The sequence below is a fragment of the Cantharellus anzutake genome (genome assembly GCF_015039405.1).
Source record: "Cantharellus anzutake strain C23 chromosome Unknown EI90scaffold_7, whole genome shotgun sequence".
Classification (NCBI taxonomy): Eukaryota; Fungi; Basidiomycota; class Agaricomycetes; order Cantharellales; family Hydnaceae; genus Cantharellus; species Cantharellus anzutake.
In genome coordinates this window covers 322,501-347,173 of record NW_024066957.1, presented here as the reverse complement: position 1 = coordinate 347,173, position 24,673 = coordinate 322,501, and the positions used below count along the sequence as shown (strand labels likewise).

Below are 24,673 nucleotides of genomic sequence, written 5' to 3'. Positions count from 1 at the left end.
TGTATACAGGTAGTCCAGGACGCTACGGTCGTCGATCAAGCTACAGAAGTGGGCCGTTGGTGCCAATCCACGAAAACTTGGTGTATTATATGATTCAGAGATGGTTTTGGATCGACCTCGCCTCGTTGCAGGCCCCAGTGAATTGCAATTCATCTTACGCAGAAACAGGTCCGAAGTTAAATAAGGTCGGTGTACATAAATACAAACAACAGTTCATTGTGAGCCCCAATGGTCGGTGGGGGGGAAACCCATTTATGTAAGGCCCTCCTGTGACCATAATGTTGTTCTCTTCTAGCCCTGACATTCAACTCTCGTGTCGTCGGACGCATTTCTCCGTTGAGCCGCATGGCAGCGAGAATTTCACATGCAAAAAAATCACGAGCAGTATTTGAAATTCCAGGGTCCGTGCACACCCAGCACCGCTTCTGGCGGTCATTAGGGTAGAGAGGCTAGTATCCTGCTTATCATTGAGTGGAAACTGCAGGAAGCAAGTCGCTTCCACACTACGAAAGCCTCAAGGAGTCGAGGACATAGGTTCACAGTGTCATTACGCGAAAAGGGATCGGTTCAATTGGGGCATTATTGTCGCGAACGGTTGTTCTTCGGTGTTCCTGGCTTAAGCTCGGTTCTCAAACCCTCGCCCTATATATTTGTCAGCGGCCATTGGTTTGCGAGAGCGGATTCGGAATGGTGAGTGCGATTTCAAAGCTGTCCTCACCTGTACAAATTGTGTGGATTTCCTATCGGAACGCCTGGAGAATCTACATCATTGTTCCTGAGCGCGTCGACCTTGGCTATGTTTCAACGGAAAACCTTGAAAACTCGAAAACGCTGACGTAGAAATACTGATATGTGCGTTGAACGGCTGAAGGCGCCATCTTTAGACGACACGGAGATGGTCCTGATCCATCGGACTTCCATAAGTGGCGGACGGTAAGGAAATAAGGCAAACCTCGGAGAAATCATGTGAGCGACTGGGAAGGAGTCTGCTGTATGACGTCCTTTTACATACTAACTTTCCTTCGTCTCAACACCGAAAAGATGAACTGAATACTGGGAAGAACATCTGGCAGCCCTCAATCTTCCGCTGATATGAGGACCTTATTCTGCAGGATGACTGCGCACACTAGGCGTCCCGATAGATATGTTGAATGTAGCTTCACAAGATGCAGGCTATGAGTACTGTAGAGGCTGGTCACCTGCCTAGGCTATGAGCGCTGCGCAACGCTCACTCGACCATTTCCTACTTCCTCGTACAAATTCACGTTCGCGGGTGTTCTGTCATTACTAGCCATTCGACGACAGCGTCATACGATAGGCTTGAAACTGCGAGCGGAGTTCTGGAGCTCCCGTTGCATTCAAAAGCTATTCAGTGTGCTCTTCAACATGGCACCAGCCCAGTTTATGTTGTGTGCGACGTGCGACACGTTCCTGAATTTAGAAGCGAGGAGGTTACTGAATAAGAAGCGCGACAGTCACAATCATGCGATTCCGTGCGAGTTCGACTTGCAAGCCAGGTGAGTGTTCACGAATACTTTTATCAGCGTTGGGATTACCACTCATCTACCGAAGTTTCTATTAGAGGTTACGATGGAAAGTAGTCTATTGCCTCCCCTCCTGGTCTGACTCGTGCAGCTATACCAACACGAGTACTGTCAGGCTAGATAGTCAGATTACGGACAACCAGCCTTTAATCGCAAAAACCACAGTACCAGTTTGGCATCTCTAGGCTCAACACCCAGCTTTTTGTGCGCCTCTCAAACCTATGCATCGAAAGTGGGATTGAAAACAACTCCGTACACGATATTTTTGTTCACTCCACGACGTCGGTTCGACTTTGTTGTGTTATTCATGATTGATTACATAAGGCACCGGACCTCACGACATTAGTGCTAGCCTAATGCATTCTGGCAGCTACTCTAAAGACTCGTCCTGAAAGGTTCGAGGTCGTCGGAGTCCCAGCTTACAAACCGACCCGATAATTCATGTGGTGCATGTAAAACTAAACCAGCAATGACCTCAGCAGGTTGTTCAGGCTTAAGCAGCTTTCCTGTCGCGTGAAGATCAAAGAAACGAGTGAGCTCGTGTTCTAGCATTGCAGCCTTTCCGGGTCCCTCATTTCTAAGAGCTGTTTGCATCTGTAGATGTCATGAGGTCCGAAATCTGGCTGTCAAGGCCCCATCGGTACCCACCCCAGTATCAACTACACCTGGCCTGAGGGCTATGGAAGTAATTTCCTTCTCTTCGTTGGCGAGCGTCCTGCCCGGAGTTGGGATAAGTACAATGAGCACCCGGACGTACTGTACGATTTACCTTGCAAGAGAGTTCAGTGCTGCCTTGCTCGCCGAGTACGGTGCTGCACTAGCCAATTTACCGTTTGCAAGCCCGCTGCTAACGAGAACAACTTTTCCTTTCCTCTCGCGAAGATATGGGATGCCATCTTTGAGCATTTGGACGACAGCGAAGAAGTTGATATCAAAGAGAGATTTCCATGAATCGACTGAGATATCCTTTGATGCAATTCGGCCCAAAGGTTCAAGGATTCCAGCATTGAAAACAATGCCATCGAGGCGTTCGAAAGCGGAAATAGCTTCCGATACCGTCTGAAGGCTGACCGAAGCATTGGCCCTACTCTGAAGGTTGAAATCGGAGCATGGCAATCATTTGGTTGAGAAAATTACTCACAAATCCCCTTGGACCACCTTCAACGAGTTCGGGTGCGCGTCCGCTAGACTTTGAAGTTCTGGGGTGATCGTGCGAGATGCCGCCACAACATTGGCCCCTTTCGAGTCAAGAAGAATCTTGACGACTGCTAGGCCTATTCCCCTAAGTGCATGAACTCCATACTAGGCCCACTGTGGTCCGTATACAGCACTAACCTCGATGCGCCGGTAACGATGATAACCTTGGAGCTCATCGGGCTTTGTGGGAAGCTCAAATTATGATTACATAAGCTGTCCAAGGAAGTGATAATACGATCGCACAATATTTCTCTCCGTAACAAAGCTTACAAGGATTTTATACCAAATACCAGTTCACCGAGTCCATATTAAATAAACTCCCTACTTAGATGAAGCTTGAAGTGAAGCAAAGCCTGATCTGGAGGGCAGGCGACCATAACGCTGAGTGATTGGAGGCCCCTCGAGGAACGAGGATGAGTTTCACTTTTGGTGCGTGTGCCGGGGAGTGCAAATCGCCAGGAACGAAAGGTTCTGAGTTAAACCGAAGTTATTATATTTTTTAGTTGACGTATTAATTTTCTGTCCGGGGCATGAGATAGAATTATGAGAAGGGTGCAAGTCTCAGCCCGCTAGTTATTGTTTTGAGCCCTCTTCTCTCATGTCCATGGTACGGAACGAGAAGAAGGGAACGGTATCAGGTCATAGCTTTCACTCGTATGCTTCCTGAAAACTATTTGAAACCAAGAAGTCAATGTGAGAATGGAGTGGTCCAAGACGACGGAAGAGTTGGAATCCGAGGGACCCAGGCTGGCTTCAATATGCTGCGATCCGCAAGAAGACGCGCTTCGACATTTTATTGCAATGGCATCACATCAGTTGACGGAGGGTTAAGTCAGGGACACGTAACCAAGTGTGGATCGGGCCATGTATGGACTGCCATGCGTGCGAGAGGCAGTGAATGACGTCTGCGTAGTTTTTCGCAAATTCCCATGGAAGCGGTCGGCAAATGCGCGGAAAGCAACCTCAAGTTCTTGGTTCGCAGTTTAGAACTAGCCGAATTGCTAGAGGCCATAGACTCTGCACTGTGGTAACTTTTACTCCATACAAAGAGAAGGGCAAGAAGCGAGCCAAACCACAGAGGGTGGCATTTCGACCATAATTGAAACAGCTTGTTTTGGTAGGCGCACTGAAGACAATTCCATCCGAGGACCCAGCTGCTGTGATGGAATGTAGGTAAATGTGGGTCAAGAGTCCAATATTGTGTTGATGCTCGCGCACGCGAGCTAATAGGGTAGGCCCATTAGTTCCGAGAAGCGAGGTTCCAGGCAGCTGGCAATTTCTTTGGAGACTGTCTACTCCATCACCAGATAATGTTACAGAGCTCACATTGCCAAGCGCCTCTTGCCACCTGGCGCTTAGCTTTTCAATTTGGGCAACACCAATACCTTTGCTTCCGTTGCTTCTCCAAACGCGCAGTCTTAACTCCATGAGCGGTACATACGACCCTCTTAACCCTGCATCACCATCCCCCTTCGCATCCTCGTCATCATTAGAGCCTCCTCCATGGCCAACAACGCCTCACTTTCATCAAAGAGATTCCCCGACGTTTCCAAGACCAGCAACCCCTTCGCCACCTTCTCACAATGACTCTGATGCTAACACTAAAGAGCCGCAAATATATGGCCAGCCAGAGCGAGGACTCATCTCTCCAAAAGCAAACAAGTTGTCGAATGGGGGTACCCTCGAGAAAACGGATCCATATCTCCGCATTCGTATCACTGGTCTAGACCGAAATCGAAGGGACATTCTCATAAGATTCGATGCGCAGGTAAGCGGAGTACTGCATCAGGAGAAGGAGAATGGCCCCTAAGTCCCCTGAATGCCATGTTGCGCTTGTAGACAAACTTAAGAAACTTCAGTGGCACAACTTTCCGAAATATATCGCGCTCGTACGTGGAATTTCAGAAGCTGGCAGAACAGCTTGTATTCTGCAACCCTCAAACAATTGTTCCCGCACTCCCTCTTCCACAAACATCTGCTCCGTCCGATGAAGAAGGTTTGGTCCCTCGCCATTGCTTGGATTCTGTCAAGCGATGACGTGTTGTGATTGTAGACGACCGGCTCGTGAAGGTTATGCTGCAACGATGGCTTACTCGGGTTTGTGACGACCCAGTCCTGATTAGTGATGAGGACGTTCGCTCGTTTGTTGAAAGTGATTTCGGGGTGGGTTTTTCAGTGTTACAGCCAGTGAAATATTATTGATATCGCCGATCTGGTCAGTATCAACCCACCGTACGACCGAGACGAAAGACCACCTCTTCCTTTAGTCTTCTGAAACGCAGTGTGCCGGACGAAGACGAGGAACTGCTTACTGCCCGATTTGAGCTCGTGCGACTGGAAACTCAATTCATTGAGGCTGCAAAAGCTGTTGACAAATTAGCCCGTGCTAGGAAAGCACTCGCTCAAGCTCATACCGAATTGGGCAGCAAGTTCATAGGCGTTGCCACGGCAGAAACCCATCCGCAATTAGCGGCTGGGATGCGGAAACTCGGACGAGCATTGCATGTGCTAGGTGATAACGAGAGCGCCGAGGTAGGAGCTTACGTTTAGTGGTAGGCACTTGAGCCTCAGCCATTTCTTGCGACTCAGGGAACAAGCGAGACAGTAATACTGGGGGATTCGCTTGGTTACCAAGGAATGAATGCCAAGTCAGCCAAGGTATTCACAGAGTTATGAGCCTCAGCGAAGAAGCGTCTAACGGGCAATATTTGAATCAAGGAAACTCTTCAACAACGCAGTATGGCACTTGAGGAGCATCAGACGGCCGTGAAGACTGCCATAAGCAAACGGCGACAAATTGAGCGATTGAAAGCGAGTACAAATATTCGACCGGAAAGGGTTGACGAAGCTGTTGAGGAACTCAAAGAGGTTTGTCGTGTCTGTTTGTCCATGATTTCAGATTTTCAATGCCCAGAATAGGCATCTCAAATCGAGGAGATCCTCACGAAGCGTGTGCAAGGGATCTCTGAGAATCTCCACAAAGCTCTAATCACACATTCCCGTCACACCCATGAAGATGTAACCGCTAGTCTCATTGAGCACGCCCGGACAACCTTGATGTACGAACGCATCGCTCGAAAAGAATTTGATGCAGTCAGAAACGAAGTAAAGATGGTGAATCAACCTCGCTCCGCCTTGCCATCCGGTCCTGCACCTCGACAAAGCCCAATTTCACCTCACCCAACAGCTCTACCACGGTCACCGGCTTTGCGACACTCGCAGTCTGAAGCATCCGTTACAACCATCGATTCTCGCGTTCAGCGAGACGGTCCGTACGAAAAGGGTCAATTGTCAGGCCCACCAGCGTCGGCACCACCGGGATCGCTTCCGGCTAGTCCAACAAAAGGTTACAAGTCTGTCATTATCTCGCCCTCCCGGCCTAATGACTCCCCTGTTGATCCTCTGTTGGGCACCCCGGCACAAAGCCCAATAACACCGAGTACTCCAGGAGGACGGGCTAATATGACGCGTTCGATGTTCATTCAGCCTCAGCGCGGCCGTATCGACGAGCGAGAGGCGGCGCGCAAACTCGCGAATTTTTTGTAAATATTTGTGTATTGAGCTCTTACATTCGCAGAAGATAGAGAATAGCAGCTTCATGCCATTGTTATTAATTTAGTGTGTATGACGGTAGTCTACGGGAGGTTCTATGGGAGGCTGAATTGGATATGTTCATAAGCATGGATTCCCTCGAGAGGCTGGAAGGGGACTTACCGGAAGGTTACGTTCCCTGAAGTAGGCGTTCAAGGTGGAGGAGGGCGAATGGTCGAAATGTCAATGATCATCTATATCATGCGAACGTGCATTAACTTACCACTTCGATCCTCCAGGAAAGGAAGGGGCTATAGTCATGCAAACACCAGATGTTAACTTCATGCCAAGTTAGTACATCAAGAACGAAAACTGACGAATATATGGATCCGGGTGCAACGTCGCTTCTAGCTGAGCCTCTCCTCGTGCGAGCAAGTCGGCAATGGCTCGTGGATCAGTCACATTCCTGCATACGTTCGTGGGCATCAACGACTGGAACGGATCACCTAGGGCAGCTTCCCGTATAATAAAAAAAGCCCACCGATTGCGCTCGAATTCGGAACGGATTTCTAAAGCCTGCTGTCTCCAAATGTCCCTCCGAATAGTCCAATCAAGGGAGTTCTTCAATAAGCGCCTGTATAATGACTTGACATGGAACCTGTGCGCAGCGGTGAACGGTGTTGTTGACATGGTCGTCGATGTCTGGGAAATGTTTGGCTGCTGATGTAACCAAGGCACGTGCGCAGCTCTCCCGATCCGGGTTTTTGTATGTATCTGTAGAAGCAGTTTATTTTGACGGCTCTGTGTACAACTTTGAAGTGTCTAGGGGGCCGCGTGGATCATGTAGTGTCAAGGCCAGAAACACGTTCGCCCCCAATTCGCGCCACTTGTGTGTGCTGAGAAGAACACCTATTCGCTTCGCTGCAGCCTCCACCGCTCCGAGAGGAGCAGTATACGCTGAGCGATAAATTTCATCTAAGCTCTACCCCTCGGGGCACACCTCTCACCATGCCCATTGCGGACCGGGATTCCGTATTGGTGTGTACTCTCTCATCAAGCCTGCTGACCGCACCTTATTCAGCTTATATTCCATGACCTCCTTTGCCTTCTCCTTCAGTGGTTTGCCTTCGCGTAAAATCACCCTGAGTCGTGATTTGGGATGTTCTTTGATACCTGACCGCCCCCGCCCTTTGATGTCTATCCGTTTCAATTTTGGGCCTTTCTCAACCCAGGCTTCCGCTGTTTTTGTGACGCAAAATGAGGAAACACTATTATACCAGGAAGGGGGTGGGTACGCGCCTACAATCAACTTTGAGCGGTTTAACCCTTTTAAAAACTGTGCATGGTCACGAGCGACACAAAGCATGTTTTTAATTCGTGTGCTTGCACGTTTCTCGCTGAATTCCATTTGAAGGATGGCTGCGTCGATCGGTTTCCCTGCAATCTGACGACCAAGATCATTAAGTTTCCGATGAGACATTTTGAAGGACGCCGTCGAGTATTTATGCTATGAGATGGTCGTCAGTAAAACCTGATTCGCAGAAATGTCGCGAGAGGGAAAAAATGACATGCCTCAGTGTACAGTTTCCCAGTTTTGGGATTGATCTTTGGGCCTGCCAATGCTTTTGCTCTGTTGACCTCCTGCACGAAATCGTCGTCGAGAGAATCGAACAAGTTATCATCGCCCCGCTTTTTCTGTGCTAATTTTGCCTTCTCAGTCTCTTCTTTCGTTTCTTTTGGCCGTTCCTTGGTCGCCGTGAGGTCTTGAATGGTGTCGTACACTGATTGCCCAAGACCAAAACCAATAGACCTTTGTGTGCACAACAACAACACGATTTAGCTCCTTCAGAGAAGTAGAACATATAATGTCGTTTTCACCTCGAAGTTGAAGGCGTCTGAGGTGGACGGAAGGGCTCAATGCTCAACCGTGGTCGCGCCAATAAGCATGAAGACGACTGTAGCACTCTGGTACACAGGATGATTTGAGCTGAGGATGATAGCCATCACTATCGTAAGGGGAGTCTTTAGGGTCGAAATGATAGACGTACTCTTACCCGTTAGTCGCTGCATGAAGGGTAAGGTTGAAGTGTGGAAAGTAGCCCGACTGAGCAAAGGTTCTCACGGGATAACTTCTTTCCAGCTTCCGCGTCCCATCATCGCATTTCGCTGTACCGCACCATGCCAGTCCCGTGGGAGGCACTCATTCCGTTTGGTAAGAATGCTTCTTAATCTTCAGCAGACCAGGCTCAACCCTCGGCGGGTTGACCAATGTTTGACGCTCTTTTGCTCGCACACTGGACTTTAAAGGTCTGTTGACGGGGATGTTCGCTGCGACCGGAACACTCTTTAGTGTCGTTAGGAGGGGCCAGAATGACGGGAAGGCATGTCTCATTACTTCTCTGATAAGTCCATGACATAATGAGTAATTCTTTTTAATTCGTATCAGCCCCCTCGTTACAACCTGGAATCATGGGACGAGATGATGATGGATCGTGATAAGAGATTAACAGGGAGTCGAAGAGGGCAGTCTGTGAGTATCGGTTGCTTTTTTTTTCGGGCCTTAAAATCTGAAGCTGGAGAACTCGTGATGTAGGACAACCATGTTGCGCCAGAGAGCTTCAAAACGAACAGTATCTGGCCTGCTAAACAAGTCCAATCGGCATTGTAATTCGATATTATATTTTTACTGCCCAACACGAACGTTTGCGATTTACTGGTCATTTGCACAATACCCGACACGCGTCCGGGGTGGGGTGCTCTATAGGGTGATATTCTCGTTTCCGGCTGTTTTCGACTGCGAGCCTCGACCCGAATCTTCCTCTTCATCTTCCAGGAGTGCCTCTGTGACATCGATATCTAAGAGGGACATATTTGTTGAGCGGGGAATGAATGGCACGAGCTCGAAGTCTGTCACGAAGCACAAAGGCGAACCTGATTCATCCTTATACCGCACATATAATACTTCCCAGTTTGAAAGCCCCAACTGCTTCACTGTTTTATCGTCTTCTAATGGAACGTATCGCACGGTAGGTGGCACGCCTCGCGGACCCGGTTGAACTTCTTTCCGATGGAGCTCGAAGTCATCAATGGATGTAATCGAGGGAAGATTATCCTCCAGAGTACTGAACTGAGATAAAGCTGAGAGTGTCTCGTGCTTGAGATCTTGTAAGGTTGACGCAAGGGATGCCGTGAAATGAACCGATGTGCGACGCGTCTTGATGGCGACCTGAATGGCGCTTGGGGATACCTATACCGCGTCTCATAAGCCCGTCTTCAAACGATGCCGTACTTCTGCGAATCCAGGTACCATATTTCTATTCTGACACGATGCAAATTCCTGTGCAACTTAGGGTTCACCTCGGGAGCGAGTGTGGCGCCAGTTACCGACTCGCGGGAACTTCTTCAGCAACCAGCGAAATTCACACTTGCAAGTTCAATTCTTCTCGCGAAAGAGGCCGTCACGTATCCCAACTCTCGCACTACTCGCCGGCGCTAGGCCGCCCCTGGAATTGCTGCACGGAAAGTTAAATCCTAAATCCGTAGCCTCACACACCGTCAAAGATCTCATTGCTTCCATGGTCACCTGGAGTCAGAGGTGAGTCTGGTTGTTTCTGTCAAACATCAGCGTGGTTTGTGTCCTTAGTGTTCGCAAACGAGACCCAAGGCCTCATTGGTGCCAAATGAATGTATTCTTTCTCAGGATTCCGACTTGGGATAAAGCAACGTTAGTACATCACATCTTTTGACGCGCTGGATACCAAGAACTCATGAAATATTACGAATAGCAGTTCTAGCGATGACAATGTTACAGTATTTCGAACGTCGCTATGTACAACCACAATCAAGTATCACAATTCCAGATTCAATACTCTGTAAATTGGAAGACAGTTAAGAAATTATGGACATACATTTGAGGCACTAAACGACTTGGCTGATATCAATGACTAACGGAGCTCTCAGTTTTCCCTGGAGCAGAAATCGGGTTCCATCCTTGCTGGCGCGAGGAAGGTAAAATGGAAGAGATGTCTTCCAATCCCAGAACACATGATCCCCATACCAGGGTTCGTTCTTGCTGGAGGGATGTGGGTCTTCAAAGACTGGGCCGTACTTGGGGTGGACAATGAGTTCGACTTCTCCATCAAACGAGACCTGGGCACCATAGGTACCGAGGCCGCCACTAATAATTAATGGTGCCTCCCCTATCACTGGGGAGAAGAGCATAGCGTCCTCTTTTTCCCCGAAGTTTTCCCCCATGTTTGGCGAGAGGTCATAAAAGGGGCACTTCAGCCAGGATTCATCGGCGTTATGTCTGGGATCTGGCTCGGAACCTTGTACATGAGTTGCCGGAATCGAATGAACGACATGGTCATCAAGTACAGGCGTAGGAATGAGATATGAGAGAGGAGGTACACGGCCGGTATTGAACACCCAAAATCTGAAATCTTGCACACGATATTGAGCGATCACCTCATATGTATCCATTGACCAGACGAAAGCGCAGTTCATGTCGAAAGCGCCTGCATATCGGCCTCCAGGAGAGAATCCAGCTGTGTGACGTGGAGGAGAGGATAACTGGTAATCGGGTTGAGGAGACTGAGGATCGGAAGCGGCAGGAGATGCAAGAAGCCGAGTAGATGGCTCTCCTGAAAAATATAAGAGTGCCACGTTTCCGTACCAATTCTCATCTTGATTTCGAGGGACTCGCATGATAAAACATCCGTTGCTTGACAATGCAGTTATAGCACGGTGACGACTTATAGGAAGGGCCCCAAGAGACACCAAACACGTGTCATGACTCAGAATGGAGATGTTTCCATCAGTGTCCTCGGTGGCAATCTGAACATTGCCTCCACAAATAAACTCTATCCAAACTGGGGGCTTGGGAGGATTGCATTGGAAGCGAGAGATTGTACGCTGATGGTCGATGTCCGCAACTTCAATACCCCCACTTCCAAAACCAAGGGCGACATGAGAACCATCTTGAGATATCGCCGCACAGGTCACAACCCCGTTGTGAACATCAGGTTTAGCGAACTCGGCTTCGAAATTAGTTTCTTCGTTGCCATATTTACCAAACTTCTTAGGCAGCTCGGTCAGCTTTGCTTCCATGGCCTCCTTAGCCCTATGTGCATCCTTGCTCAATGGGATCAAGCCACCAGAAAACTCGCCAGATACGCTGAAGATTCGAACAGGGTCGGAGAGATCCCCATACACTTGATGGAGATGTGATGATGATGGAGTGAATGGAAGGCCTGATCGATAAAGATCCCAAGGATCAAGACGGTACTCAATCAATCCGCAAGCTTCGTTTAGCAGCTTAATCCATTTGTGGTTCTATGAAGCGATGTCTTATTATTCAAATACACGGAGTACAATTGAGGTAAGAACTCACGGTGACTTCATCCAAATCACACCATCTTTTCCAGAGCGTCTCGTGTTTTTGCCACCAAGCCCGAGAAGCAATCAAGAACGAGAATAAGTTTTTCATCAGGAGTCGTTCAAACTCTCCTTGCAATTCATTAGGCCCTTCAGAAAAGAGTAGTGCAGGATTCAAGTGGGAAAACAACCACTCGAATGAATACATGACGCAGTCGGGTTGCCCTTTCATCAAAAAAGTATCCCACTTCTTTTTATCTCCCAAAGGGAGTTCGGTGGGCAACCCAATTTCGTTCCTTTGAATAGCATTATTCACATATCGAAGGAGTGGTAATCCGAGGAGGTATCCTTTCGGATCATTGATAAAGAAGACCTTGTCTTCGTCATCGCCGATGGGTGCTCCAGTGATGAATTCCTTCGCTGTTGCATGATAAAATTTGACTTTTGCATTGTTTGAAGGGACGTCAATTATCGAGCTGATGGGATTCAGTATCCCATGGATTTTTCCCTTGGCAATTCCTAGGAGATGTGACATGCTGTGAACACTGAGCGGTGCACGTGCAGCAACGACCATCCCGACTACTTCGCGATAATTCTTCTCAATGTGTGGACGGATTCTCGAGAGATGGGGCCTAAAGGCTCGTCGCATTATTCGTAAGTACTCCTCATTGAGATCCTTAGGTGCAGCTTGGAGATTGAGAAAGTATTCAAACTCCGATTCAAGGTCGGAACCACTTTGAGTCTGAAACCGAACTTCACGTATTCGGATCGAGGCCATAACAGGCAAACCACGGCAAGCTGAAGTGAAGGCATCGAGACCATTCGTTGATGGTTCCCACTGAGATTCTCTCATGCAGCCCTTGAGCCCATCCTTTACCATCTGCCGGATTGTGTCGAATGTCTCATCTGAGTCAACCTCATCCACATTTTCACATGGGATGATACAGCTCTGATTTCCCCAAACGGAAATAACTTGGCGTTCAGGACGACAACTGACCAGTATGGAAAAAGCTGAAGGCAGCTCATCAAGAAGAAGCACGAGGTTCATCAGAGACTCGAGTGCCTCTGAACCTCCACATTCATCCAAACCATCCAAGATGATGGCGAACTCGCGTTCCTTGCTTGCAGAAAATAAGCCCCTGAGACCATTCATCGGTTCGAGAACCAAAGTCCGCATTTGGCTCTCCAGAGGAAGGCTCAGAATCAACTCTGAATTCGGCTGCCGAAGGCGTTTGATGAGCGAGACTTGGAAGTCCGCATTGAAAACCGCAAGTTGACGTGCTAGGGTAGAAGGAAACTTCTCTAAAGAATCGAGGCCCGTTCCCTGTTGGTTTTTATCCCAAAAGAAAGAGGCTGCAAGGGTGCCTTCCTTTTCGAGCGTAGATGCGATGCTCATAGATATCGCTGTTTTCCCCGTGCCAGGGGACCCACGGAGCCAAACGAATCGATTCTCGGCTAGTTTTAGATGATTGAGAAGGGAATTCTGTATCTTGACCCGTGTGCTTGGAAGGCATTTTGACTTGCTCTTCACGTAAGTGTGCTCGGCTGCGACTCGTGGAAGTCGCTCAAGTTTCGCTGAAAGATGTAGCGTCAATCAAACAGACCCGTGAAACGAGTGAGGTGAACATACATTGCAACGATGCCTCGATTATACGGGGGAGCATTGAAATAGTTGCCTGAGTCTATGGTGCATACACACCGGTCAGTCAAATCGAGCACTTGGGGGCGTAGCGGAAACGAACCGAAACCGAGTTGAGGGCATTATTTATGCACGTCCTCACACCGCTTATCCTCTTCGCAATATCAGTCGCTAAGATCGCTCTCTTTGCAAGACGTTGACTTTTGAGCCATTCAATCTCATTGATCTGCTCTTCTAGGGCCCTGTCAACAGGAGCCTCGAGTCAGACGAGCAGCGTTGAAGGCAGATTGACGTACGAGTGAAATTCTCCAATCAACCGAACTACTTCAGGGGGGATTTGTTCAGACAACAGCTCGAGCGGCTGCAAAACGGTGGCGTAAGCCTTTCGGATGTCATTGCCCAGTTCCTTAAGATCATCGTCGTTTCCGCCAATGGTCTACACAGATCATCCACAAACAAACGAATGAACATGGGAAGAGTAAACGGCGTATCCTCATCTATCACAGAAATGAAGGGATAAACTGACATCGTAAACCTGGAGCCACTTGAGAAGTAAATTCGGGATTGCGTCGGGATTTGGAATCGGGACGAATTTAAGAGCGTCGGCTGCATTTTCCAGAACGAGTCTTATAGCATTTATGACGACTTTCTTTCGATCGCTCTTTGAGGTAGCCGATGGCGTGAGTTCCGATAAGGAAGGCACGTTGATACCCTCGCGTTCCAATTGTGCGCGAATTTTCGAGCCATTGTCGGGCGTGGCACGCATCCCGGATGATTCGCTTGGATCATCGATATTCCCGGTAGGAGTGAGGGGAGATGGAGGCGGCGCTGCATTATTAGCATATGGCTGTGGGGTGGGCGTGGTTGGTCTTGACTGCTTGGGAGTCCCAGGCTTGCTGCGATTACGACCAAATATTTCGCTGATCTCACTCGATATGCGGCCCATGAATGATGCTGACTTCATTGGATCATTGCGATCACCAGAAGGTACTGTCGGCCCTCCGAGCTGACCGCAGTGGGTCTTGTCGTGATCCGGGGATATCTGGGGGCCGGTGATATGGAACTGCGGAACATGGGACTCCGAAGGGGCCTGTGGGTGCGATAGCTGCGAAGATGAGCCAGGAGCAGGACGGTTTCCTTTGTTGTGTCGAGAGAACATTTTGAACCTATGTTTTGTAGAGATCGCGCTGGTGTGATAACGGGAAAGGCTGCCTACGTGGAAGGGTGAACAGAGGACAGTTCAATCGCTGCATGCACATGATGCATATAATAGAAGGAAGTTGGACGCCGAGGATTGAATCAATTGGTTGCACAGAACCCAATAAAGCAAGTACTATCAAGCTTACTTTGTTTGGGAATTGCAATGTTGCAACGTCCGAAACCTGTTCGCTTGACATCCGTAGCTTGCGCTCTTCAAAAATCCCCAGAGAAAAAGGCGCAGTTGAGCGGAAAACGAAGTGCCGTCTACATTTCCGGAGTTAATGCATATCATTAGGGGATGAGGGTGCAATGGTTACCTGTACCTCGGTTGAGACATCTTAGAGGCAGCCCAAAGTGGAAGTTAAATAGCACCTACATGAACCCGCTAGTAGATTAGTGTGGTTGGCCTCTGGTGGCATCGTCGAGGCGAGCGGAAGTAAAATAGCGACGACATACAGGCCGTGTGCTTGAGTGGACATGTGCACCCACCAGGCGTGCCTGCATCCTGACACTTAATTCTCAATGCGCTTCTTTCGGACTGAGTACAGAAAAATACCACAGGGGTGGGTAAACTCGTCCGATAGCCGCGGTGCAAGAATCTTGTTACATGCCAGGGTAATTGGTAACCAGGGTCGGGAGAAAGCATTCTCGTAAACGTCATCGAGGTTCTAGCTGAGGAGCAAACAAATTGTGTCACGACACCAGTAGCCCAACCCTCTAACCACAGAGGCAATGGTCGCAAGACCGCAGGAAGGTATGGTTCCTGAGCGAGGTGCACGAAGCCCTGTATAACCTCGATAGTTGCGTCTCAAGGCATTGTTGTGTCGACAAAGTTGATGCTGTGGTCAAGCGGATGAAGCTAACGTCCTTATGGCCTCAAACGTTGCAAACTGGGGCCCGCAGCAAGAGCACGCCACCGATTCCAGCATCACGGAATGACTGTCAACAGAGTTCAGAAATCGTTGAGATTGAGGAAGGTGTCTCGTTTATTATCAGAGGTTCAAATATGGAGAGCGACACCTTCTCACACTCCGACCGTGCCGAAATCAATGGTAACGTTACCGGTCGGGATTGCGTTGACCTTGCAGAATCACATAGGCTCAATTCCTATCTCAGTATGGATAACGTGACTGCGAAGTGCTTTGTCGGAAAACTGGTCCTTGTGGGACTGGGCAACTCAGGTTGTGTCCGTGTACCGCTTATGTAATCAGATTCGGCCAAAACATGGCCTCGCAAATGTTCCATCGATAACTCATGAAACTGTATTCCATGTCCCAACAAAAATCTAGAGAGTGTGAATATACAATGTAAAGTATGTACTGAGCACTCGATCGGAAAAATCGATGCATTATAAAATGAGTATGTAAACAGACCAGTTATGGTACCTCAGATCGCAGATCCTGGCGACTCTGCAGATTGTGCATTATAGTGTTTTATAATATTTTGGAGTAGTGCCTTCCGGGGCCCAACTCGTAGCTTATTGACTGCTGTTCAATTAGGAATAAAGGTGTCTTTAGGGGCCAGCCAACGGTGCTTGTTGATCTGTTCAATTAGCTTGTCCCCCGTCATTGCAGCAATCACTGTAGCATCCAACTGGAGTAAAGTACTCCCTAGTTTCTCCTCCTCCACTCTCTTCTTCTCATCTCGTGCCTTTTGGGCTTCACGGCTGGCAGCGGCTTTTGCTTCCTCAGCCTTGTTCAACTTTGTCCATAGTTTCCTCTCAAGATTCTGTGTGTCTCGATGCCGAGCTTCCTTCCTGAGGAATGCATGATGGGCTTCACTGAAATTTTCCCTTATGAAGCCCTCAGTGTTGTTACGGCTATACATCACCAATGAATTAAATCGATGCTGGCTTAGCGATGGAAACCGCCTTGCCCAAACCCTCCATGTCCCTAGCATCCCTTCATTCACATCATTTGTTGTTGGCATGAATGCTGATGCCTTCTCTGCTGGAGTTAGAGAGGCAATGACTCCGTCACTAGAGAATTCAAAAACAAAACTTTCCCACTTCTGCGCAGCACCTCGACAGAATTCTATGAGCATTTCATGGAGAAATGGGAGTGCTCCTCTTGCCTGCTCCCGCTTGAGAGCTTCAAACACTTTTGGCTCGTGCCATGTTCCTCCTGTCAAGTGGCCCAAAGTGCCGTGCTTTTCTGTATCCAGAAGTAAGTTGGAATCTAGTGCAAGGTCCGCGATATGCTGCTTGACCTGATCATGGAATGGACCCATATCTAGCATATTTTGAGATAGAAAGTCTCCTGCTCGCATTTTCTCCAAGTAAGGTATAGAGACCGCCAGGCCAAAGAGAGCCAGGACAGCAAGCTCAGTCACCGTTGGTGTGTCCTGAAGGCCTTTATAACAATTTTCCTCCATATGAGTAAACCCCGGCTGATTCTTCCTATCACGCCAGCTTTCCAGGAACTCAAGATATTCGTCGCGGAAAACGAATAGCTCAATTGCCGCATATAGATGTGAAGCAAAGCGGGTATTACTCGTATCGCCAAAGCGACGAGTTCTCCCATGCTTCTCATGGAACCAATGATAGTGTGCGTCCTGACATCCTTTTTTATCATCTTTGTTGTTGAATAATGAGCCACAGAGCGATGTAAGCTTGACTGCTCCGGCATCTAGTGTAGGCTCATCAGGCTTTTCGGAGTTTGTCGGGCTTGACTTAGCAAGTGCAGCCTTGGCTAGACTATGGAGGGGTATTGGCCCTGGTGTCTCCACAGTTTTCAGGTGGTTCCACGCCTCAGACATAGCTTTGGCCCCGGCTTTGACGGTATTAAGGTCCTTGTGCATAGCGCATCCACACCATACAATAGTGTCAACTTGACATTTTAAGTCATGGGGAAGTTGTTGATAGATGGTTTCGCCAAGCTCACAGAGTCTTTGAAGGGTACGAGTTCGAAATTGTGCCGTCTGCTCATTGTTGGTGAGATCCAACCAAGCTTCGGCACTCTCGGATTTAGCGATGAGACTTTTCATGGTGTTATGATTAAATTCCTGGCGAGCTTCATCAGACATTGTCTCACAATGCTGTACACCAAGGTGAAGCATCCATTCTTCGCGCCTCCAGTCTGATATTAGCCGAAATAGCTTCTTCTGATCTTCGGCATGATCAGAATTCATCCCAGTTAGTTTCCGAATTGCATTCCCAATGCCTAAACCCGGGTTGAAGTCGGTAAGCTCTGGACTTTTGTATGCAGTTTCGAAGAACTCGCTCATCGACCCTTTAATGTTCTGCAACTGATCAACACTGGAATGCGATGGCATAGCACGGACACCCCATGTCCGGACCTGCATCGCTTTCTTGGGTCCATTGTCTGAGTATGTAGGAAACAGCGCAAGACTATGGACTGCCTCATAGGTGATATGGTGATGTGTTGTTCCATCGCAGCTCACTGTGTGTGCTGAAGTTTTGATTAGTGTGAAGTTATTCAGGAGTAAGGCATCATAGACTTACTATCTATGTTCTGAAGCTCGGTTGCCATCTGGATCTCGGCTGCTATTCCTGCCTCGGTGACGGCACGCGATACCATCCTGCGACTTGGCCCCTTGCCAATGTCCACCTTAAATGCTTGTGCACAGGCAGAAAGAACATCCGCCACCTTTGATGCCGGTATACCACTTGAAACAAGCTTGCGGCTTAGTTCACGGATGGTGTTCGAAAAAACTCCCTTAGTTTTCAAAGAAAACTTCTGAGCCGCTTTTAAAGCAGCCTCATAGCGCGTTTTGGATGCTCTAGTGCTCAATTCCAGTCGTCGTCGAAGTCTAGTGACATTGGCACTTGCTTTTCTCCATCCAGTTTGAAATCTGGCGAGTCTTTTCTCCAGCGCGATGTTCCGAGCTTCTGGTAACTTCATAGTGGCATTTGCTTCTTTCAGCTGATTAGACCTTTCAAGAAGTAGATCTGTGGACTCTTTGAGCTTTTCAGCTGTCTTAGCTTTCGCATTTTCGGATCGAGTACAACGGCGCTTTAGATTTTGCATGGATTGTGCTTGTCTGGCAACTTGGGCCTTAGTTCGGCTGGCTCTTGTTTCTAGTTCAATGACTTTTCGCTTCAGTGCTCCGATCTTTCTGTTTGGATTGGCTGGGGTCTCTGGTATCTCGGACGCGTTGGATAGAACAGAATAGGAAGGTTGAGGGGCAGATGTAGATTGTGGGGAAATTTGATATAAGGCACCATCCCTGCTGGTCTGAGATTGCTCCGGAAGCATGGTTCCATAACCACGGATCCAGCGCATAGTACGGGCATGGTCAAATGCATTTTTTTGGGCAGTTGATTTTGATTGTTTTGTATGCATCGAATTTTCCGTAATATTGATCGCTGATGATGTAAAATGGTATAAGGAGTATGCTAGGAAGTCGTCTCAGTTGTTCCAAAGTCAGGAGAGCATTAGTTGAGCTGAGTGTGCCCCAGGCATCTCCAGAATGCGCTATTGAGTGCGACGATGTACACACAAATAAACAAATGATCACCCAACAACTTCAGGCTCATCACACAGCAGCTAAGCGCGTAGAAATTCTCCTGGACGTGTAGAGTAGCTATTTCTATAATTCGGACTGTTGGATTTTCGTAAAACGCGCCGGTTGTCGAGAACGGTTGTAGAGCCATGAGAACTCAATTTTTTTACAATTCCTCAGTCCAATTATCAGCCTTTACAATTCCAAGCAACTTTCAATTGAACTTTTTGTTGTATGAGACGTTTGTGATGAGTTATAAAACTATACTTCCACAGGCTGCTCTGCGGCCAGTCTAGCTTACATAAGCAGTCCCGTGGGCAAGCTTCGCTTGCCCACCCCCAGTCCTTGCGTTGCAACGCATCACGGATTTTAATAGGGGGGTTCATGAAGGCCCAACTGGACAGAACTCGGACAGAACTCGGGTTTCTCAACTCGGACGCAACTAAACAAAACTAAACAAAACAACAAGTTGTGCCGAGTTTTGAAGTTGAGGCTCGGATGGTCCAACTCGAACAAATCTCAAACATAACTCGGTCTTTAGAAATTCCTTAGCTCCGTCTACTTGCAAACCTGAATCATGTGAGAACGTGTGAGAACTGCACAGCGTGGTTTCCTTCATGGCTCGGACTGTGAAGCGCAAATCCGACATTGCTGACTCTACAGCTAATCTACCTCGTTCTAAATAAGTCCCTAGCCAGGACCCACTACCACTGAGCCTACTACCAGCACTCCCAAAATCGAGAATGAATCCTCCTGATGTGTACTTTGGCTCAGCAATCCGCGCTGGACCGACCATTTCTCATTGAGAACACCAACATCCACTTTGAGAATTCTACTGAAGATAGGAAGGCACATAACACCAGAATGCCCTTTTTTCTGGCTGACAAGAAAAGTATGTACAAGCAGTCAATCCACGCATGATTGACCAACAAAATCTCATTAAATCCCTGATTTCACTCTCCTAGATCGATGATGCAGAGATTGGGAGTGTGACGAGCTACCAAGTAACCAAACATGTATATTAGGATGTGTTGTACCATAAGACTGAGTGACTGGGGTCAAAAAAGTGCTCACCATAGTATCCTGGTTTTGATGCGAGTGGGATCCACCATACAGTCAGACTGCCAAACATGACATGATAAACTTTCCACTAAGCCTAGCTGACTGCATTTTGCGACCTCATTGGGTCAGAGAACACACGTGGGTCAGGAGTTTACAGACATGGTGCATAGCAGTGGAGGGAGCATCAACTCTAGCAAGTGTGGTATCTAATGAATCTGATTCTGGGGGTATGACATTGGCTGCGGGGGTGGAATTAGAGCTGCCGCTAGATGTGAAGGAACTAGTGCTGGAACTGGTTGAGGATAGCATTGGGCAATGATGGCAATGGTAATAGGAATTTTGGAGGGCACGGACATGCATCAATGTTGCCGCAATAACCTGTTGACTTGGGATGGTTGGAATTAACTGTACAGTTCTTACATAAGGAACTCAACTCAGGCAAGGCCATCGGACTTACAGCCGATTCCAAAAAAATCGGCCATTTTGATTTCATCGAAAGAGATCTAGGAGGGTTCTTCCTTCCTAAAAAAGTTGGCCAGATCACGCCCCACGAAAGGGGTTTCCTTACTTGGATGGATCCGCTTAGCGCTGGGGTCTTTGGTCTCACTGCATCCCCACTCTCGTGCGCGACACTATGGCAAGCTCGGGTTTCTGGACTCGCTCACATTATCCTCAAATTCAAGCCCTCCACACACACGCATGCGTCGCATCTTCCAGTGATGCATATCGATTCAGCCTCAGACGAAGGGTTTGACGAAGGATTGCGCGAAGTCAGTCAGGAAGAAAAGCCTGATGATGAGCTTGATTGGGACTTGTTTTGAGGACTTCTCACATGTATATACAAGTCCTTCCATGCTCTGAGCATAGCTTAGCCCTCATGTGCGATGAACAAAAAGTCTGGTGATGTTGATACACAAAATTTGGACTTGTTTTTGAGGGCATGAAGACTAGAATGTCTAGTGCACTCAAGATGTTTCCCCATGCTGATTAGAGGGGGAGAAACGGACACAAGTGTATGCAAACACAATGTTTTTTAGAGGGAGTTCCATGGTACCATTGGGTTTGCCGCCTTGCACTCAAAAGTTGCCGTTTCTGGCAGAGAATGAGTGCCCCTAGATCTCTTTCGATGAAATCAAAACGGCCGATTTTTTTGGAATCGGCTGTAAAGATACATCAGATTTGGGTTGTCTTCGTGAACACCCCATAACTACCCTGAAACTAACCCAAAACTGTCCAGACAGTTGAGGCGCAACTGCATCTGCACGTGATGGAGTTGTGTGCTAGTTTTGCATTAGTTTTGTCCTAGTTTTGCCTTTGTGAATCACCCTAATGATGCGTTACGAGGGTGTTACGGTTTTTTACGGGTCATAACAAGAGCGTTGTAACGGGTCTATCAATCTAGACTTGAGGCTCAGGTCTAGGGGGGGTAGGTCTCTCTCTATCACTCAGGTAGGTGTGTTGGTCCTGCGAGTACGGTGCTGATACTCTGTCTAACCTCTAACTAACTGTCTGTACAGTTGTCATGGAAGAGTCCGATACAAATATAAAAGGAAAGTCACATGCGTGAATGAATGAAAATAGTAAGGAAAATAAAGAAAAGGTCATATCTCCTCAACCACTCCACCAAATCCGACGATCTTGGACTCGTCAGAACCACCTCCACAGTATCTACAACTCCTACTATTACCACGACTCACGAATCCTAGTCCCTGATGCAGTAGGGGGTGAAATGCATGATAAGGGTTGGTTTGACCTGCACGGACTTGTCCCCACAACAGCATATGAGGGTGTTACGGTTTTTTACAGGGCATGACAAGTGATGGATTTTCATGATGTGTACGGCAGGTATGATGAGAGTGGTTTTTTTAAAAACAATGTTACTGGGGCGTTATGCCCTTTTTTTTCAACAACTTTCTGGAAGACTGGATTCTTTCAAAGGTTTTGTAAGCGGAAAAACATAAATAACATTGTTGAGTAAATAATGAAATGGGCGATGCTGATCTGTTATTGGGACTATAAATGCCTGTCTAACAAAATCTGCCACCTGGACAAAGAAGGTTTGTTGTGGCAGCTCAAGTTGTAGGAGCCTCAAGTCAGAATGATGAATGGAAGAGACATGTCATATCCGTGCATGACCAATCCTGACCTGACTCCCGGACCTCCTTCTTCGCCACCTCCGGAGTCCTGCCCTACTGCTGTCCGTTCCGATATTCACCTTCGGTCCTGACACCGCACCTCCTCTCACCCCTCATGCCACCTCCACTCCTCTGTCCTTCTCCTGTCCTATCTCCGTTCGCTCCGATACTCACCTCAGACCGAACACCACTCCTCTCCCCACCCTCCTCCTACTCCTCCTCCCACTCCTCCTCTTCCTCCTCACAACACCTCCACCCTTCCATCATTCTCCTACCCTTCGTCCATCCACTCCAATACTCACCTTCGGACCTGACACCTTTCCTCTCCTCCACTCCTCTCCCCTTTCCTCTTTCCTCTCTCTTCCCTCTGGCCCTCTTCTGCCGACCTTCTGCCGCTGTCCCATACCTTGTACTTGGACACTGCTCGTACCTTCGCTCCGAGACTCCATCATAGCTCCTACCTCGGACTTTGACTCCACCTCGGCTTTAGTCCATTGCATTGGTGACCTCATACTACGTAAACACCATTGCCAATATTCCTCAGACTTCCAACCCCGCCTCCATAAACTCCGTAAGCTCCGCAACCTCCAAGCTCCATGGATCATCTTTGGCACTTTCACCGCTTGTAATGTATCTTTCACGTTTCTCCCTCATCCCTATTTGGACTGCTGCTTCTTCCCATTCTAGCCAGTTAGTCATCATCCCCACTTCCCCTCATCCTCCTGCCCCTCTGGGCTTCGCCCTCCTTACCTCCTTTCGGATGTACCACAGGTTCTGCCCTATGACCTTCGGTACCGCTCCGCTTCTGTCATCCCTTTGTTCCTGTTCAGATGCCTTTGTTCCGATTCAGACCCCCTTTGTTTCCTTGTGCCTTCGCCCTCTCCATTATATATATCGGCACTTGTACATACTTGTTTTAGGCTTAGTCTAAAATCAACCTGAAATGCCCCCTAGAGACTTCCTGCTTGCTGCCTATGAAATTAAGGACCAAATGGACAAACAGCAATGGCACAGCGCTCCACTTGAGTCGCTGAGGCCAAGGTCCCTCTTGCTAAGTCTCTGGTTCCCCTCTGGAATTGTCTGCCCTCGCCTAGTTCTAACAAGACATACCCAATTAATATCAGATCCATCTAAACTTCGGAGCTAGGGCCAGGTGAGTTTTCGTACAGCCACAGTCCCATGGCCGGGTGAGGAACTTGCCCGGACAGCCACCAACAATTGAGTTGTTCATACCTGATTTAGTAACTGGTGCCAACAACGCATCCACCAGATCTTTTTGTGAACATCTAGACAACAAATGCAAGTAGTTCTACAACTATCACTGCTCACAGCCATGCTCTCTGGTACCCTTGCCTTTCCCCTTCCACTGTCCCAACCTGTCACCTCATGCACCTCACACACCTTGTGCACCTCGCACAACTCGTGCACCTCATGCACCTCATTGTGCACCTCGCACACCTCGCACACCTCACACACCTCGCACACCTCAACCCCAGCTCATAATTTCTCTTGTGGGAGTGGGGAGTTCTTCAGCTACTTGATGCTTACCAGCTAGAGCCTTCTGGTTTTGTGCTTGGCACTGTGTGCATCTTTGATTAATCTCTTGAACTTCTGAAGGATCGGATTCCACCTTTCTCTTCACACAAGGCCTAAGTGCTGGGGAATCCCTAGGCACAGAACAATCTCTGACACTCAATCTTGAATTTTCTGTCACAGACTGTTCCGAGAGCTCACTCTCCGAGTCCCACACTGCAGCAGCATTGCTGGTGTTCACGTTGAGAGCCCCACACCCATCATTTCCCCTGGTGGAACTATCATCTTTCACATTATGGGTCTCCATGTTGTTGGGGGGTCAGTGACAGGATCACCATTGTCTTTGTCATTGGGCTCCGGTGTGCCCGGTTCATGAAGAGCAGTGTTTGAGATGCTTTGTTTCCACCATTGGCCTGATTGTCCTGAATATGGCAACATTGTAAGCTTGTAAGATACATCAAAAAATTACCCACTGGTACTGATGCACCAGCCAAATCACTGTCTATCATACGCTGTGCTTTTATGCTTGCTTCCAACTGCTTCTCGAAGTTGAATTCTTCTACACCAGTTTCATCGTTGCCCATGCTCTCAGAATCAGCTTGACCTGGCTTCATACTATTGCTGAATAAGAGGACATTGTGCCTTTCCATCATCTCATGGAAATATTGTTGCACTCCTGGAGGGTAGGAATCTTCATATGCTAGGGTTTTGATAAGAAGCTTGCACCTGTTGTGAAGCAACAACCTGTGACTCACCAGCAAGTGCACATGACCCGCATGTGACACATGGTCCTCGTGATCGCGAATGTATAGTTTCTCATTATTTGGGATTGTTTTCTTTTTTCCTCAGTTCTCGCTATGGAGACTGAGGTCAGTTTCCTCTTTGACATTCCTCATAACTTAGTAACTCATTCCAACCAGTAAATTATTATAGGTTAGAATGCTAATAATATCAGTTCTCACTACGAAGACTGAGTACATTATTATAGCCCT

At 48.1% G+C, this 24,673-nt stretch overlaps 11 protein-coding genes across 11 annotated transcripts; 2 read left to right on the top strand and 9 right to left on the bottom strand.

The window, feature by feature from the left end:
• Positions 1 to 1,825: 1,825 nt before the first annotated feature.
• EI90DRAFT_3039293 (short-chain dehydrogenase) lies at positions 1,826 to 2,945 on the bottom strand. The gene is made up of 5 exons (XM_039058935.1): positions 2,880 to 2,945; positions 2,686 to 2,826; positions 2,314 to 2,628; positions 2,193 to 2,259; positions 1,826 to 2,138 (listed from the first exon to the last, which is right to left on the bottom strand). Exons 1-5 carry the CDS (start codon positions 2,915 to 2,917, stop codon positions 1,920 to 1,922), a joined length of 780 nt encoding a protein of 259 aa, XP_038920703.1. The 5' UTR covers positions 2,918 to 2,945; the 3' UTR covers positions 1,826 to 1,919.
• A 728-nt stretch (positions 2,946 to 3,673) lies between these two features.
• EI90DRAFT_2418104 (uncharacterized protein) lies at positions 3,674 to 4,516 on the bottom strand. Its single transcript, XM_039052996.1, has one exon. It carries the CDS (start codon positions 4,167 to 4,169, stop codon positions 3,705 to 3,707), a length of 465 nt encoding a protein of 154 aa, XP_038920702.1. The 5' UTR covers positions 4,170 to 4,516; the 3' UTR covers positions 3,674 to 3,704.
• On the top strand, positions 3,687 to 6,398 carry EI90DRAFT_3039291 (Vps5 C terminal like-domain-containing protein). The gene is made up of 7 exons (XM_039058934.1): positions 3,687 to 4,509; positions 4,581 to 4,737; positions 4,795 to 4,904; positions 4,962 to 5,273; positions 5,331 to 5,399; positions 5,460 to 5,609; positions 5,661 to 6,398. Exons 1-7 carry the CDS (start codon positions 4,168 to 4,170, stop codon positions 6,285 to 6,287), a joined length of 1,767 nt encoding a protein of 588 aa, XP_038920701.1. The 5' UTR covers positions 3,687 to 4,167; the 3' UTR covers positions 6,288 to 6,398.
• EI90DRAFT_3039290 (NDUFB9, NADH-ubiquinone oxidoreductase) lies at positions 5,940 to 6,998 on the bottom strand. The gene is made up of 5 exons (XM_039058933.1): positions 6,814 to 6,998; positions 6,650 to 6,738; positions 6,556 to 6,583; positions 6,456 to 6,471; positions 5,940 to 6,398 (listed from the first exon to the last, which is right to left on the bottom strand). Exons 1-5 carry the CDS (start codon positions 6,960 to 6,962, stop codon positions 6,357 to 6,359), a joined length of 324 nt encoding a protein of 107 aa, XP_038920700.1. The 5' UTR covers positions 6,963 to 6,998; the 3' UTR covers positions 5,940 to 6,356.
• Positions 6,820 to 8,386, bottom strand: EI90DRAFT_3039287 (ribosomal protein L22/L17). The gene is made up of 5 exons (XM_039058932.1): positions 8,321 to 8,386; positions 8,151 to 8,259; positions 7,845 to 8,082; positions 7,572 to 7,779; positions 6,820 to 7,511 (listed from the first exon to the last, which is right to left on the bottom strand). The coding sequence occupies exons 1-5, from the start codon at positions 8,340 to 8,342 to the stop codon at positions 7,276 to 7,278; spliced, it is 813 nt and encodes a 270-aa protein (XP_038920699.1). The 5' UTR covers positions 8,343 to 8,386; the 3' UTR covers positions 6,820 to 7,275.
• Positions 8,375 to 9,130, top strand: EI90DRAFT_2990739 (uncharacterized protein). The gene is made up of 4 exons (XM_039056105.1): positions 8,375 to 8,484; positions 8,580 to 8,653; positions 8,719 to 8,802; positions 8,866 to 9,130. The coding sequence occupies exons 1-4, from the start codon at positions 8,451 to 8,453 to the stop codon at positions 8,938 to 8,940; spliced, it is 267 nt and encodes an 88-aa protein (XP_038920698.1). The 5' UTR covers positions 8,375 to 8,450; the 3' UTR covers positions 8,941 to 9,130.
• EI90DRAFT_3039284 (uncharacterized protein) lies at positions 8,655 to 9,646 on the bottom strand. The gene is made up of 3 exons (XM_039058931.1): positions 9,580 to 9,646; positions 8,974 to 9,519; positions 8,655 to 8,911 (listed from the first exon to the last, which is right to left on the bottom strand). Exons 1-2 carry the CDS (start codon positions 9,580 to 9,582, stop codon positions 9,031 to 9,033), a joined length of 492 nt encoding a protein of 163 aa, XP_038920697.1. The 5' UTR covers positions 9,583 to 9,646; the 3' UTR covers positions 8,655 to 8,911; positions 8,974 to 9,030.
• A 775-nt stretch (positions 9,647 to 10,421) lies between these two features.
• On the bottom strand, positions 10,422 to 12,529 carry EI90DRAFT_3039281 (uncharacterized protein; the record flags this gene model as incomplete). The annotated part of the gene is made up of 2 exons (XM_039058930.1): positions 10,422 to 11,606; positions 11,665 to 12,529. Coding segments are annotated over 2 exons (2,050 nt in total), but the record flags the coding sequence as incomplete, so codon positions are not given.
• Positions 12,530 to 12,981: 452 nt separating this feature from the next.
• Positions 12,982 to 13,167, bottom strand: EI90DRAFT_2890773 (uncharacterized protein; the record flags this gene model as incomplete). The annotated part of the gene is made up of 1 exon (XM_039053988.1): positions 12,982 to 13,167. A coding segment is annotated over one exon (186 nt), but the record flags the coding sequence as incomplete, so codon positions are not given.
• A 565-nt stretch (positions 13,168 to 13,732) lies between these two features.
• Positions 13,733 to 14,686, bottom strand: EI90DRAFT_2418533 (uncharacterized protein). Its single transcript, XM_039052997.1, has 2 exons — positions 14,634 to 14,686; positions 13,733 to 14,534 (listed from the first exon to the last, which is right to left on the bottom strand). The coding sequence occupies exon 2, from the start codon at positions 14,444 to 14,446 to the stop codon at positions 13,781 to 13,783; it is 666 nt and encodes a 221-aa protein (XP_038920694.1). The 5' UTR covers positions 14,447 to 14,534; positions 14,634 to 14,686; the 3' UTR covers positions 13,733 to 13,780.
• An 8,700-nt stretch (positions 14,687 to 23,386) lies between these two features.
• Positions 23,387 to 23,988, bottom strand: EI90DRAFT_3012973 (uncharacterized protein; the record flags this gene model as incomplete). Its single annotated transcript, XM_039056615.1, has 3 exons — positions 23,387 to 23,434; positions 23,478 to 23,644; positions 23,697 to 23,988. The coding sequence occupies 3 exons, from the start codon at positions 23,986 to 23,988 to the stop codon at positions 23,387 to 23,389; spliced, it is 507 nt and encodes a 168-aa protein (XP_038920693.1).
• Between the last annotated feature and the right edge of the window lie 685 nt (positions 23,989 to 24,673).